Source organism: Mustela lutreola, chromosome 5, assembly GCF_030435805.1.
Source record: "Mustela lutreola isolate mMusLut2 chromosome 5, mMusLut2.pri, whole genome shotgun sequence".
NCBI classification, from domain to species: domain Eukaryota; kingdom Metazoa; phylum Chordata; class Mammalia; order Carnivora; family Mustelidae; genus Mustela; species Mustela lutreola.
The window spans coordinates 43,153,322-43,166,497 of record NC_081294.1 but is presented as its reverse complement, the minus strand read 5'-3'; the positions used below and the strand labels follow the sequence as shown (position 1 = coordinate 43,166,497).

Sequence of the window (13,176 nt, the reverse complement as noted above, 5' to 3'; positions counted from 1 at the left end):
GCTAAGAACTTTTCATGGGTATGTGTGTTTCCTTAACTTTTATTTTGACATAATTATAGACTCATAGGAAGTTGCGAAAAGAGTACTGAGAGGCCCCTGTACCTGCCTCTCCAGCTTCCCCCAGTGGTGGCATTTTAGCTGTTGTAGCAAATTGGTACTGGGGCATTCCTGGTAACTGGATTATAAGCCTTACTCAGATTTCACCTGTTTTTATATGCACTCATTTGAACGTGTGCATGTGAGCACATGTCTTTGTGTGTATAGTTCTATTCAGTCTTATCCCACATAGAATGTCGTGTAACCACCATCTCCATCAAGACATAGAATTGTTCTATCACAGCCAAGGAACTTGCTCTAGATGGCTTTGACCTTGCACAATTTTCACTTTATAAGCTGGCCTTGGACTCTAAAATCCACATAAACATTTTCAGATAATTTTATAGGTTTGCAGATACCCCACCCCCAAGAACCTTTCTATGAAGCTTGAGCCCCCCTCCCCCCAGTAAAGAATCTTCCACTGAGAGATTCTCACTCTTTTTTTTTTTTTTTTAGTAATTATTTTTATTAATATGTAATGTATTATTTGCCCCAGGGGAGAGATTCTCACTCTTAACACAGCCTGAGCATGTTAGCCTCTATGGGGACCCTCTGCACCAGGCCTTCCTGTGGGTAGAAAGTTCACTGCAGATGGGGCCAGAGGAGGGTCTCTCAGTATGAACTGTACCCTTGGTCTCCCCAACAGGTGCCAATGCCCAGGTGGTTTACTCTCTGACGGACTCTGCTGAAGGCCATTTTTCCATTGAAGCCACCACGGGTGTGATTCGGCTGGAGAAGCCACTACGGGTCAGGCCACAGGAAGCACTGGAGCTCACTGTCCGTGCCTCTGACCTGGGAACCCCGATACCACTATCCACTTTGGGCACAGTCACTGTCTCAGTGGTAGGCCTTGATGACTATCTGCCGGTGTTCCTGAACACTGAGCATAGTGTGCAGGTGCCTGAGGACGCCCAGCTTGGCACAGAGGTGCTGCAGCTGGCCACCCTCACTCGCCCCAGTGCCGAGAAGACCAGCTACCGTGTGGTCAGTGGGAACGAGCAGGGGAGGTTCCGCCTGGATGCCCTCACAGGTGAGCCAGTGCCAAGGCAGCCCCACCCCCTACATGTACCTGCACACACAGGGTCTTGGGGAACACTGTCTTCTTCACACGTGGGGTATGTGTGCTCCATACAGACCCTCCCAGACAAAACTTCTTTGGTTCTTTCTTCATTATGCATCTCTCCAGGTCCCAAGTCCCTCTTCCACTCTGGGACCAGCTTATGCGGGGACACCCCTTATTCCTCCATGTCCCCACACAGGATGCTTGACAACCCACTCTCTTCCTACACTTTGTAGCTTCATGGTCCCAGCTCAGGATCAGCCCCCGGAGGCTGAGCCCACTTTCTGTCCTTGGATGACCAAGCACTTGCTGGAATCTGGGGCGTAAGCTTCCCAGGGCAGGGCTACCTGCTTCCCTCCTACAGCCCTCCCCAAATATCACCCCCCCCCCCACCGACTCTCCCCTTATTCTCATGAAGAGAACTAGAAAACGGTCTCTTCTTTCTTCCTAACCACAGAAGAGTCTAAGACAGACTCACAGAACCTCATGGAAGGGCCTCAGAGTCTTCCCAGGTCAGATTCCCCCTCACAGCACCCTTGCAATGGTACTCTACCTCCTAGAGCAGCTGTCTTATCATTGAGCAGTATTTTTGAATGGTTGTACTATGGAGATTTTAAACATATAAAAAATAGAGAGAACAGTGTAATGAACCCCACATTCCCATCACCCAGCTTTGGTAATTGGGTAACATGTGCCCATTTGATTTCACATTTGCCCTTTGCCACCACGCCCATGCATACATATTGCATTTGGTTGATAGGCAGTATTTTAAGTCTCTTTTAATCTCTAACATTTTCCTTTCCCTCTCTATTTCCCCCACCATCTAACTAATGAAACTTGGGTCATGTGTTGGGCAGAATTTTTTCTATTTTTGGATTGACTAGTAGCTGTATCTTTTTGATGTCATATATCTCTCTAGCCCCTATATTTCTCATAAATGACATCTGATTTTTTTAATTGTGTCTTTTTTTTTTTTAAAAGATTTTATTTATTTGTCAGAGAGAGCGAGCGAGAGCGAGCACAGGCAGACAGAGTGGAAGGCAGAGTCAGACGGAGAAGCAGGCTCCCTGCGGAGCAAGGAGCCTGATATGGGACTTGATCCCAGGACGCTGGGATCATGACCTGAGCCGAAGGCAGCTGCTTAACCAACTGAGCCACCCAGGCGTCCCATGACATCTGATTTTAAGACCTTGATCAGGTTCAAGCTTAATTTTGTGGCAATAGTAGATGATAGATGATGCTGGGCTGTACTTGGCACTGTTAGGAGGCATATAATAATTAATTATGTAATTAATTTTGGTTTTCCTGAGGTTAAGATTGACAATGAGCCTGACCCATTCATTACAGAGTTCTTCGTCAGCTGTCCTTCCAATGGTTTTAGCAACCTTACGTGATCATTTCCTAGGTAAATTATTTCATTAGGACCAGCAAAATGGCGATCTTCTGATTTTATCATTCCTCATTCATTTACTAACTAGAATTTTCTCATAAGGAAGCATTTTTTACCATTAAATATTTGGTTATCCAGAAACAGTATGATAAATCCTTCTTCTTTTCCAAATTTCAGAGAAATAAATCTATGCTCTAGCAGTTCATTGAACAATTTTGGGTATTACAAAACTTTATAATATAAGTTCTGTCATTTACTAGGCAGGTGAACTTGAGAGCATCAGTTGACTCACCTAGAAAATGGGAACCATCGTTGTTCCTACTCTACAGAATTAATATTGATCTACATGAGAAAGATTTAGCATTACAGATTAAAATGAGATTTCAATGAAATAGAGATAAATGAGGGAAACACTGCTGTCGAGAATGACAATAACGAACATGAGAGGAGATGGAGGGGGAGGGGTGAGGAAGGTAATGAGGAAACAAAACAAAGACGGTGAGGTAAGAGATGAAAGATGAGATGATGGAGGAGATGAAGGACGAGATGATGGATATGACGGAGGAGAAAGAGGAGATGACGGAGGAAATGATAAGAGTAGATGATGGAAGAGAGGAAGGAGATGATGGAGGACTTGGTGGAGATGATGGAAATGGTGGAGGAGAAAATGGAAGAGATTGTGAAGGAGATAGAAGAGATCTGTCTCCCAACCGTGTCCCTCTCCTTGGGTTTGACCCAAGACACCTCAGATCTCTGTCTTTTCATTGCTCCCATCATCTCTTGTTTCCTCAGGGATCCTGTATGTCAACAAGAGCCTGGATTTTGAGACAAGCTCCAAGTTCTTCCTATCCATAGAATGCAGCCGGAAAGGCTCTTCCTCCCTCAGTGACATGACCACAATCGTGGTCAACATCACTGATGTCAATGAACACCGACCCAGATTCCCCCAGGATCTGTACAGCACGAGGGTCTTAGAGAATGCCATCGTGGGTGACGTTGTGCTCACAGTAAGGACATGGAACTTTCCCCTTTGGGGGGGCATGGACTTGGGTGGATTCTCCCCACCCTGATGTCTATGAGTATGGGTTAATTGATTAATTTATACACTATAGATTTAACTCTGACTTGCATTACTTGCAGCCACTTGGCCAAGCTGTTTCTCATGACAGAGGGTCTCAGGGCTATGTTTGATAAGGTCTAGATCAGGTAACTGATAGATCGGGACATAGGAGAGACCCCAGAGAATTACCAGAGGCTTCAAGGTCTGGGAAGGGCCTGGAGTATTAGTGTGTGTATAGGGGCAGGAGCACCAACTAACACCTCTTTGCATGTAAACGTGTAAATGCTCCCCTACTACATAGAGTGAAACCAAACTCTGTATGCCCATATTCAAGATTCTCTATGACCCCTCTTTATTCTGCTTTCTGGTCTTATCTCCTTTCACTCTCTGACATGCATCCTATGCTCCAACCACACAAGATGTATCTTTCCCTAAACAGCCTCTGTACTCATGCCTGAAATGGCTCCATTCCCAGAAGCTCTCTTTATCCTTCTGAGACTTATGAATGCTTTTCTAATCTCCCCAGGTAGAATTTATCCCTGTGTTCTCTGTACTGTCATAAAGCTGATGATACTTTGCCCCAAATTAGAATTACCCATAAAATTAGACATTAAACTTCCTGTGGGTATATTCACTTTGGCACATCCCTCACTTCTTAGCTCAGGACCTAGCACCCCATCAGTATGAGTGAAGGAGTAAATTAATGAACCATGGCATGCTGAAATCTATACTAGAATATAAAATTAAGAGATTCCTTTGGTAGGGATGACTGTGGTCCAGGGACTTCCAGCCCAGTGGCAGTCATTGGCGTAGGGACATATCTGCCCCCTTACACTCCCAGGGGCGATTTTCCTTTCTGGTCCCTCTTGCCCTACATTCACAACTACACTCCCACTGCTGCAGGTGTCAGCAACTGATGAAGATGGACCTGCAAATAGTGCCATCACCTACAGCCTGGTAGGAGGGAACCAGCTGGGACACTTTGCAGTCCACCCCAAGAAGGGGGAGCTACAGGTGGCCAAGGCCCTGGATTGGGAACAGGTGAGTCATGTGGGAGGGGCCCAATCTGAGCTTCTGTGAGGAGAGAGATGGCCCCAGTGCAGGTTCAGATGATGAACTGTGGTCAACACACCTTGCTGATTTCTCCAGACTTATCTTCAGTGCCTCAAACTTGTTTTCTCTGTGTGGTCTCTATGGCCTGTGAGGCCAGAAGCAGGAGAGAGACTAAGTGACCCTTAACCTTCACTGGAGGAGCCCAGGCTAGCTTCTTAGTGTTAACCAGGAATCATTAGATCATTATAATAAATTATCATTTGTTGAGCGCCTGCTCTGTGCCAGGAACTTTGCTAAGTGCTTAATTACATTATGCCATTTGGTTCTTAAAATAATCCTAGGAGGTGGGTCCTGATAGCCTCACAGATGTTTAGTCACCTTCCCAGGTTCTCACAGCTGGTAAGTGGTGGAACTGGAAATCAGACTTATTTCTTCTTGACTCCAAAACCTGGACCCTAAAATAGCATGGGTGGCTAATGGAGGTGGGCATAGGGGAGTGTCTCCATCTTATTTTTCTGAAAACATTAGTGATGAGTCATGGGGCAGAACTGAGAGGTCTTATTGCTAACTCTTCACTGGCACCTTGCTTTAGATTTCTAGCTATTCCCTGAGGCTCCGAGCCACAGACAGCGGGCGGCCCCCACTGCATGAAGACATAGACATTGCTATCCAAGTGGTTGATGTCAATGATAACCCACCAAGATTCTTCCAGCTCAACTACAGCACCTCTGTCCAGGTATGCTTGAGGTTCCAAAGACATCCTGAAGACTTCCTCCTTCATTTCTTTCCTAGTGGAGGGTGCTCACTGCTGGTATCAGTCTACCCAAACAGTTGCTGTGACCTTGCCACTAATATCCCTAATGGCAACACAGCCTGCTAAAGGGGACTGTGCATTACAGAATTAAAAATAATCAGACACTGTGCTAGGCACTTCCATCCATTACCTCATTTGTGACCCACACAGCTACATGAAGCAGGTAGTAGAATAGTCCCCTTCTTATCTGTGGTTTTGCTTTCTGTGGTTTCAGTCAGGCTAATCCCCAGTCAACCACAGTCCAGAAGTTTGATCCCCCTCTGAGGTATTCTCAGAAGGTCAATAGTAGCCTAATGTACATCACATATTCTTTTTGCCTCTGTCATGTATCTCATTTTATCTCATCACATAGGCATCTTACCATCCTCACATTATCACAGGAAGAATAGGGGAGTACAGTTACTTTGAGAGAGGGAGACCACATTCACGTCACTTGTATTATATTATATTGTTATAATTTACTATTTTATCATTAGTTATTACTGTTGATCTCTTACTGTGCCTAATTGATAAAGTTTTTAAAATTTATTTATTTTCAGAAAAACAGTATTCATTATTTTTTCACTACACACCCAGTGCTCCATGCAATCCGTGAGATAAATTAAACTTTATCATTGAGATGTATGTATAGAAAAAGCAGTATAAATGATATGATACTACCCATGGTTTCAGGCATCCACTGGGGGTCTTAGAATATATCCTTGTGGATAAGGGGGCCTACTCTGCCCACATCATAGTTTTCTTTAAATGGAGATACAGAAACGTACCATAGCTAGAATGTGGCAAACTTAGGACTTAAACCCAGGCGATTTTCCAAATCCCTATTTTCACCATAAAACGGTTTACAAATGGGATCTGGAGAAGGCCTAGGGCTTCAATGGGAATTGTGACCATAAGAGGTAAGGGAGGTAAGGAAGAGGATAGGAAGGAAGAATCCCGAGTCCTGCTAGGTATTAGCTACAGTCACTCCACTTATACTTTTTGTATATTAGAGGTATTAGTTAGGGTGCATTGACTGCCAATAACAGAATATCTGACTAAAATGTCACTAATAATAAGGGCTTATTATTTCACATAACAAAAGATGTGATGGTGGGAGGTTCTATTCCAGAACTGGTTATCTCAGCGGAAAAATGGAATCATAGCTTTGGGCTAGCTTCTTTGAAATTCCCTCACCTTCTTTCTCCTGGTTACAAAGTGGCTGCGCAGCTCCAGCATTACATCCTTGACTAGCATCTTCGAAGGCAATCAGAAAAGGACTCCCCTCTCCTCCGGATCTGTTTGTATCAAAGAAGAAAGCTTCTCAGAACCCTCAGCTGGTTGACTTCTCCAGTGACCAGAATCAGATTACATGATCACAATCAAACCAAAAAACTGGCACAGGGAATCAGATTTTATAACTGACTTAGACCAATCATAGTTCATCTCTCTCCATTTTGGGGAGGGGGTAGGGAGTGGGAGAGAGCATGAGTAGGGTTGGGTAGAGATAGAGAGAGAATCTTAAGCAGGCTCCATGCCCAGTGAACTGAGCCTCAGGCAGGACTCAATCTCACAACCCTGAGATCATGACCTGAACTGAAATCAAGAGTCAGACACTTAACCAGCTTCAGCCTCTCAGGTGCCCCAGTCCATCTCTTTTTAATAAGGGCATGGAGCACTGGGTGTGGTACATAAACAATGAATTTTGGAACACTGAAGAAAAATAAAATTAAATAAAATTTTTAAGGAAAGAGAGAAAAAAAAAAAAACAAGGGCATATCTTTTCTGAGTATATTGCCATCCTACACCTGAATAAAAGTCGGGTTTGTAAGAAAGGGAGGAAGGAATGTTTGTTGGGTAGACATCCATTAGTTTCTGTCTATAAGGTTCTGTTTGTCGATAGGATTTTGTTGCAAAAAAGGCAGTTAACAACCATTGTGTTATAGATACTAAATTCCCATGTTATAGAACAGAGACTTTTCTTACTTGAACGCTTACTCATTTTTAAATTTTCTCATTCAATTGGGTGTTCCATTGGTCCTCTAAGCAGGAAATCATTTATAGGTGTTTTGTTGACCCTATGAATCACAAAACTTGTGCGTGGATCCCCATGCACTAGTTTATATACATGAATCCTCAGCTATGTGACCTTGAGCAAGTCCCTTTTATAGGAGAAAGGGACTCTAAGGACCCTTCCTGCCTTAATGGGTTTTGTTTCTAAGATCCAGCACTGCCCTCAGGAAGCTCCCGTCCAGATTGGTGAAGCCAACAACTAATTCACAGGTTGGCAGAATGAATGAGTGATAGCTTGAGGTCCAGACATATCCTGAGAATAGCCGGAGTGCTGACAACTCGTCCCAGATGAAGGCATCCAGAAAGATACAAAAGGAAGGACTGGAACTCATTTTGCTCTTTGATTTTCTGGCACTCTGTATCTTAGGAGAACTCACCCCATGGAAGCAAAGTCCTACAGCTGATCCTGAGTGACCCAGACTCCCCAGAGAATGGTCCCCCCTACTCATTCCAAATCACCAAGGGGAATGATGGCTCTGCCTTTAGAGTGACCCCTGATGGATGGCTGGTGACCACTATGGGCCTGAGCAGGAGAGTCCAAGAATGGTATCAGCTTCAGATCAAGGTGAGAGCTGTGTTGGGCCACTGGTGGTGACTATGGGGACAGTAGTGTGCTGGCGAAAGCACCGCCAGTGCTTCTACTATTAGGGGGAAATGTATAGAGTTCTTACTAGGTGCTGGGCACTAGGCTAAGTGCTTCACATGCATTATTGCATTAAATCCTCACAACAGGTTTTAGGGTGGGTAGAGTTACCACCCCTGCTTTAAAGATGTGGCAACTGAGGCACAGGGAGGTTGAGTGACTGGCTTAAAGTAATACTACCAATAAGTGGCAGAGGTGGGTTGCTTCAGACCAAATATTCTGATCCTAGAGCCTAAGCTCCGAATTCCCGCACAGCTTCCAGGCAGAACAACACTCTCACTCTGGCTCTAACTCCTGGAGATTGGCCAGGAAAGCTCTCTGAATCTCACAAGAACTTCTGTGGGGTCCAAATTGGAGAAGATATATACGTGTTTAAGGTGTTATGGTGGTGCTGCCAAGGGTAGAGTGAGAATAGCGAAAAGGGAAGTGTTAAGATGGTAGTTAATCATTTCTTCTTCTTTTCATTCCCTCAAAATCCCTTCCTAAATCTCAAGTCCTTGTGGACCCTGTTATTCTGTGAACTTTTCTGTGATATAGCATCCTTTTCAGGATGATATATCCATCCATTCACCCAGCTGGCCAGTCAGTGATTTGCTAAACCTTTCAACAAATATTGAGCACCCATCCTGTGCCAGGCCCTATGCCCGCTGCTAGTGTTACAGCAAGGGGAAAGGAGGGGTTGATCCCTGTCCCTGGGGGCTTTTGATTCTAGTCATGGAGATAAACAGTAAATGAATGAAGAAAGAAAGTGCCTTGAAAAGCACAGAGGAGACATATTCAGAGGGCGACTGCCCTCATGAGGAAGGGACATTTGAGCTGGGACCAGAGAGGAGCCAGTCATGTTGAAAATGGGCAGGAGAATGTTGCAAGCTGGAACAAGATAAGCCAGCTCTTGAGTTGGGAAGGAGCTTGAAGTGACCTGAGATGGGGCCAATTTGGTCAGCATAGTGATCTTACTGGGAATAAAGCTGAAGAGATGGGTTGGGTAGATCATGGAGTCCTCTTGGCTTGGGTGACCATACTACTTGAGGTCCAAACTGTGATGCACTTGAGAGGGAAAGAAGCCCTAAAAGTAGTTAATTGGCGATCACTGAGCCACAACAGGGTCAATCAGTGAAAATCAAGACTGATCTGGGCAAACCAGGATGTACAGCCATCCTAATTATAAGCCTTCATAATACTTTTAGCATTACTTCCAATTCCAGCTGGAAAGAGTGGTGCGGAAACCTTGAGCTGATAACAAAGATGCAAGAAGTGGACAGACTAGGGACAAGCTCTGCACGGAAATAAACAGGAGTCAGTGATAGACTGGATACGGGGAGAGAGAGAAGAATCAGGGGTGACTCCCAGGTTTCCTGGGAGTGAAGACTGGGCCGTGGGGCCATTGCTGAGGCCAGAAATATGGTGCGGTGGGGGAAGGACAGGTTTATGAGTAAAATGAGGACTCTGTTTTGCACATGTCACCTTTTAGGTGCCCATGAGACACTGACGTGGAGGTGTCCGGTAGGTAGTTGGGAATGGGAGTCTGCAGCTCAGAGGACAGGTGTGGGCTAATGTAGAGAGTTTTCAAAGCTAAGGGCATGGACATAATTGCCTTCCAAGCAATGACCTCTGTCTCCTGACCCAGACAATCACAGTAATTATCTGCCTCACATCCTCTTGCACTTTTCTTGTACTTATGCTTTCATTCATTAGGAGGCACTAGAGGCCAGCAAAGAAACAGATTATGGACATAGGTTCAGATTCTACTCTGGCCTTACCTGCTCTATGACCTTGGGCGAGTTACTTGACCTCTAAGCCTCAGTCATAGTTTTTGTAAATGGAAGACTTCCTGGTATCTATCTCATAAGAAAGGTTAGGGTTAGGGTTAAGGTTGATAAGCTATCTCAGATCACGCATCAGAAGCATTAGAAGTGACCAGCATACAGTCTGCGCTCAGTTGATGCCAGCTGTATGTTATGCTTAGCAGCAGTATTAATTACTGTTGTTGCTATTCATATCCCACTGGTGTTACACACAAATCCCAGCACTGGGTGTAATTTCACAACTTGTTCACCCACTCAAAGCATTAGAATACAAGTGAGCAAGATATTAGGTATAGAGAAAGTTGTGGAGACTCCTCGTGACAGCTGTGAAAGAGATAAAGTCACTGAATGAAACTTTGTCCTTGCTAATCAGGACAGAAAGTTGCAAGGATGTTTGGCAAAATATGAAAGGAAAAGGCATTTTCAATTTACATTCTTTTCCTTGTGCAACTGTGGTCATAGCATGGCCTTGTTAGAACTTTCAGTGGCTTTCCATGGCTCTGACATAAAACCCAACCAAGTGCTCCTCAGCCCATCAGTGATGGGGTGGCCTCCCTTGTGCCCCTGCCTGGTCCTCAGCCCTGCCCACTTGCTCCAGCAGCCAGGGCCCTTCTGCCCTATCGAGCTCACTGTGTTCTTTCTACTCTAGGGCTTGACACTTGCTGTTCCCTTTGTCACCTCCTCTCCTCAACTCTTCTCATTCCTTAGGACTCAGTTCAAGTGTCACATTCTCCTCAAGTGTTATGACTTCCCTCCTAACCAATCTGAGTACGGAAGCTCTCACTCTTCAGATCTCTGTCTCATGCTCCATTTTCCTCCTTTACAGCACTTTATCCATGTCTGACATTGTCTTGTTTATTTTTAGTAACGTATTGATGGTATTTTTTCTCCTGATCACCGTAGAGGGCCTGGCCTGTAGAAAGCAATCAGTACATATTTGTTGGCTGACCTGAGGAAGAAACACCCACTCTAGACACTAGTAAAGGGGGATCTCCCTTCCAAGTACTAACCAGGCCCGACCCTGCTTAGCTTCCGAGATCAGACAAGATCAAGGGGGATCTCAAACAGAAACTCCTTAGGCTGACGGGGGCCACAAAGGGTGCATACTGGAGTCAAGAAGAGACTTTGATGACTCGCTTAAGGATAGAGACAGAATGAGAGATGTTGGAGAGGGAGAAAACGTGAGTGTAAGTGACTGGAGAAGTTTAGGAAGAGGCTCAGAGAGCTGTCAGATGAGGAAATGGCGTTGAGTTTGACTGTGTGGTATGGCATATAACTCCCTCCACAATACCTTCAGTGCTTTGGAGTTATTGTTCTCTTTCTCAACTGTGACGGTGTGGTGAGCCTGCCCTCAGGTAGAGAGACTGGCTGCCCCAGGAGGCCACAGACAGCTGTGGTAATGCAGTCCTGTGGTAATGGCCATGCTTGTTCTGTCCACAGGTGTCAGACAGTGGCATCCCTCCCCTCTCGTCTTCGACATCTGTCAGTGTCCATGTCACGGAGCAGAGCCACTACCCACCCTCTGCCCTCCCACTGGAGATCTTCATCACCATTGGAGAGGAGGAATTCCAGGGTGGCATGGTGGGCAAAATCCATGCCACAGACCGAGACCCGCAGGACACGCTGACCTACAGCCTGGCAGGAGAGGACAATGTGGCCAGGCACTTCTCAGTGGGCGCATTCGATGGCAAGATTATTGCCGCCCAGGACCTGCCTCGTGGCCACTATGCATTCAACGTCACAGTCAGTGATGGGACCTTCGCTGCCACTGCTGGGGTCCATGTCCATGTGTGGCATGTGGGGCGGGAGGCTCTGCAGCAGGCCATGTGGTTGGGCTTCCACCAGCTCACCCCGGAGGAACTGGTGAGCGACCACTGGAGGAACCTGCAGAGGTTCCTCAGCAACAAACTGGACATCAAACGAGCTAACATCCACCTGGCGAGCCTTCAGCCTGCAGAGACCACAGCTGGGGTGGACGTGCTCCTGGTCTTTGAGGGGCATTCTGGAACCTTCTACAAGCTCCAGGAGCTGGCATCCATCATCACTCGCTCAGCCAAGGAGATGGAGCACTCGGTGGGAATTCAGATGAGGTCAGCCATGCCTGTGGTGCCCTGCCAGGGCCCAAGCTGCCAGGGTCAAATGTGCCAAGAGACGGTGCACCTGGACCCCAGGGTGGGCCCCACGTACAGCACAGCCAGGCTCAGCATCCTGACCCCACGGCATCGCCTGGAGAGGAGCTGCTCCTGCAACGGTAAGGAACAGGCTTCCCCAAGACAATCAGCACTGCAGGGCTTAGCCAGACTCACTGTAGGGATGGAGATCCCAGGGCGGCCCCATGGGGTAGTTAGAGGGGTGTTTCAGTAGGGCTAGGCCATAGGCCACCAGGGATGGGTAGTGGCCTCACAGAATCTAGTCATGGAATAGCACCCTATTCCTGGTCACTTTCTGGAGTTTTGAAACTAGCAGTAAGGATACAAGAAGCAGTTAGTAGGATGACTGAAAGCACAGACACTGGCATCAGACGCCTGGGTTTAAATCCCAGCTCTGCCGCTTGTGAGCCAAGTGACCTTAGGAAAATTATCTAGCCTTTCCGTGTCTTTGGGCTGTTTATGGGGGTTAAATGAGTCTTAAATATCAAGAGCTTGCTTAGAAAAGTGCCTGATATAGAAAGCAGTCACTAACATGAGTTACTAATAGTATTACTATTAGTACTACTGCCTGGTGGTTATAACCTCAGATTTTAACTCCAGCTCCCTCTCTTACTAGCTGTGTAACTTGGAGTGGGTTACTAAGTCCTCAGAGCTGTAGATTCTCATCTATAAAATAATGAAAATATTATCATCTGCCTTCTGGAGTTGGTTTGGGGAGTAAATTACTCAATGGATATAAAAGCACCTAACTTTTATCTGGTCCGTAAGCACAATGTCCATGATGGCTGTCATTCACATGGTAGCAGTTGTGGCTAGACAGACTCTGCAATGTGCCGGATGCTGTATATGTTACTGAAACTGATTGTCACCAACATTAGTTCACCTGAAACTTCATGGCCTCCTGTGAGGGGCTGGTCTAAATACTTGTGTGTCCCACTCTAAAGGCTGAGCTCCTCACCGAGATCTACAGGAAGTCAGTTTCTTCCTGTGGACTCACCCCAGCACCCCTGGCATCAAGAATCCATGCCCTTGACCAGCTCGGGAGCATCGGCA

General features: G+C 46.0%; 1 protein-coding gene across 1 annotated transcript in view; it reads left to right on the top strand.

Moving 5' to 3' along the window:
- Window positions 1–13,176, top strand: part of FAT2 (FAT atypical cadherin 2) — a 77,551-nt gene that overhangs the window by 50,416 nt on the left and 13,959 nt on the right. Inside the window, exons 14-19 of the mRNA XM_059174084.1 lie at window positions 743–1,126; window positions 3,339–3,553; window positions 4,510–4,647; window positions 5,252–5,395; window positions 7,893–8,090; window positions 11,414–12,224. Of these exons, the coding sequence (XP_059030067.1) occupies window positions 743–1,126; window positions 3,339–3,553; window positions 4,510–4,647; window positions 5,252–5,395; window positions 7,893–8,090; window positions 11,414–12,224 (1,890 nt within the window). The remainder of the gene's footprint in view (window positions 1–742; window positions 1,127–3,338; window positions 3,554–4,509; window positions 4,648–5,251; window positions 5,396–7,892; window positions 8,091–11,413; window positions 12,225–13,176) is intronic.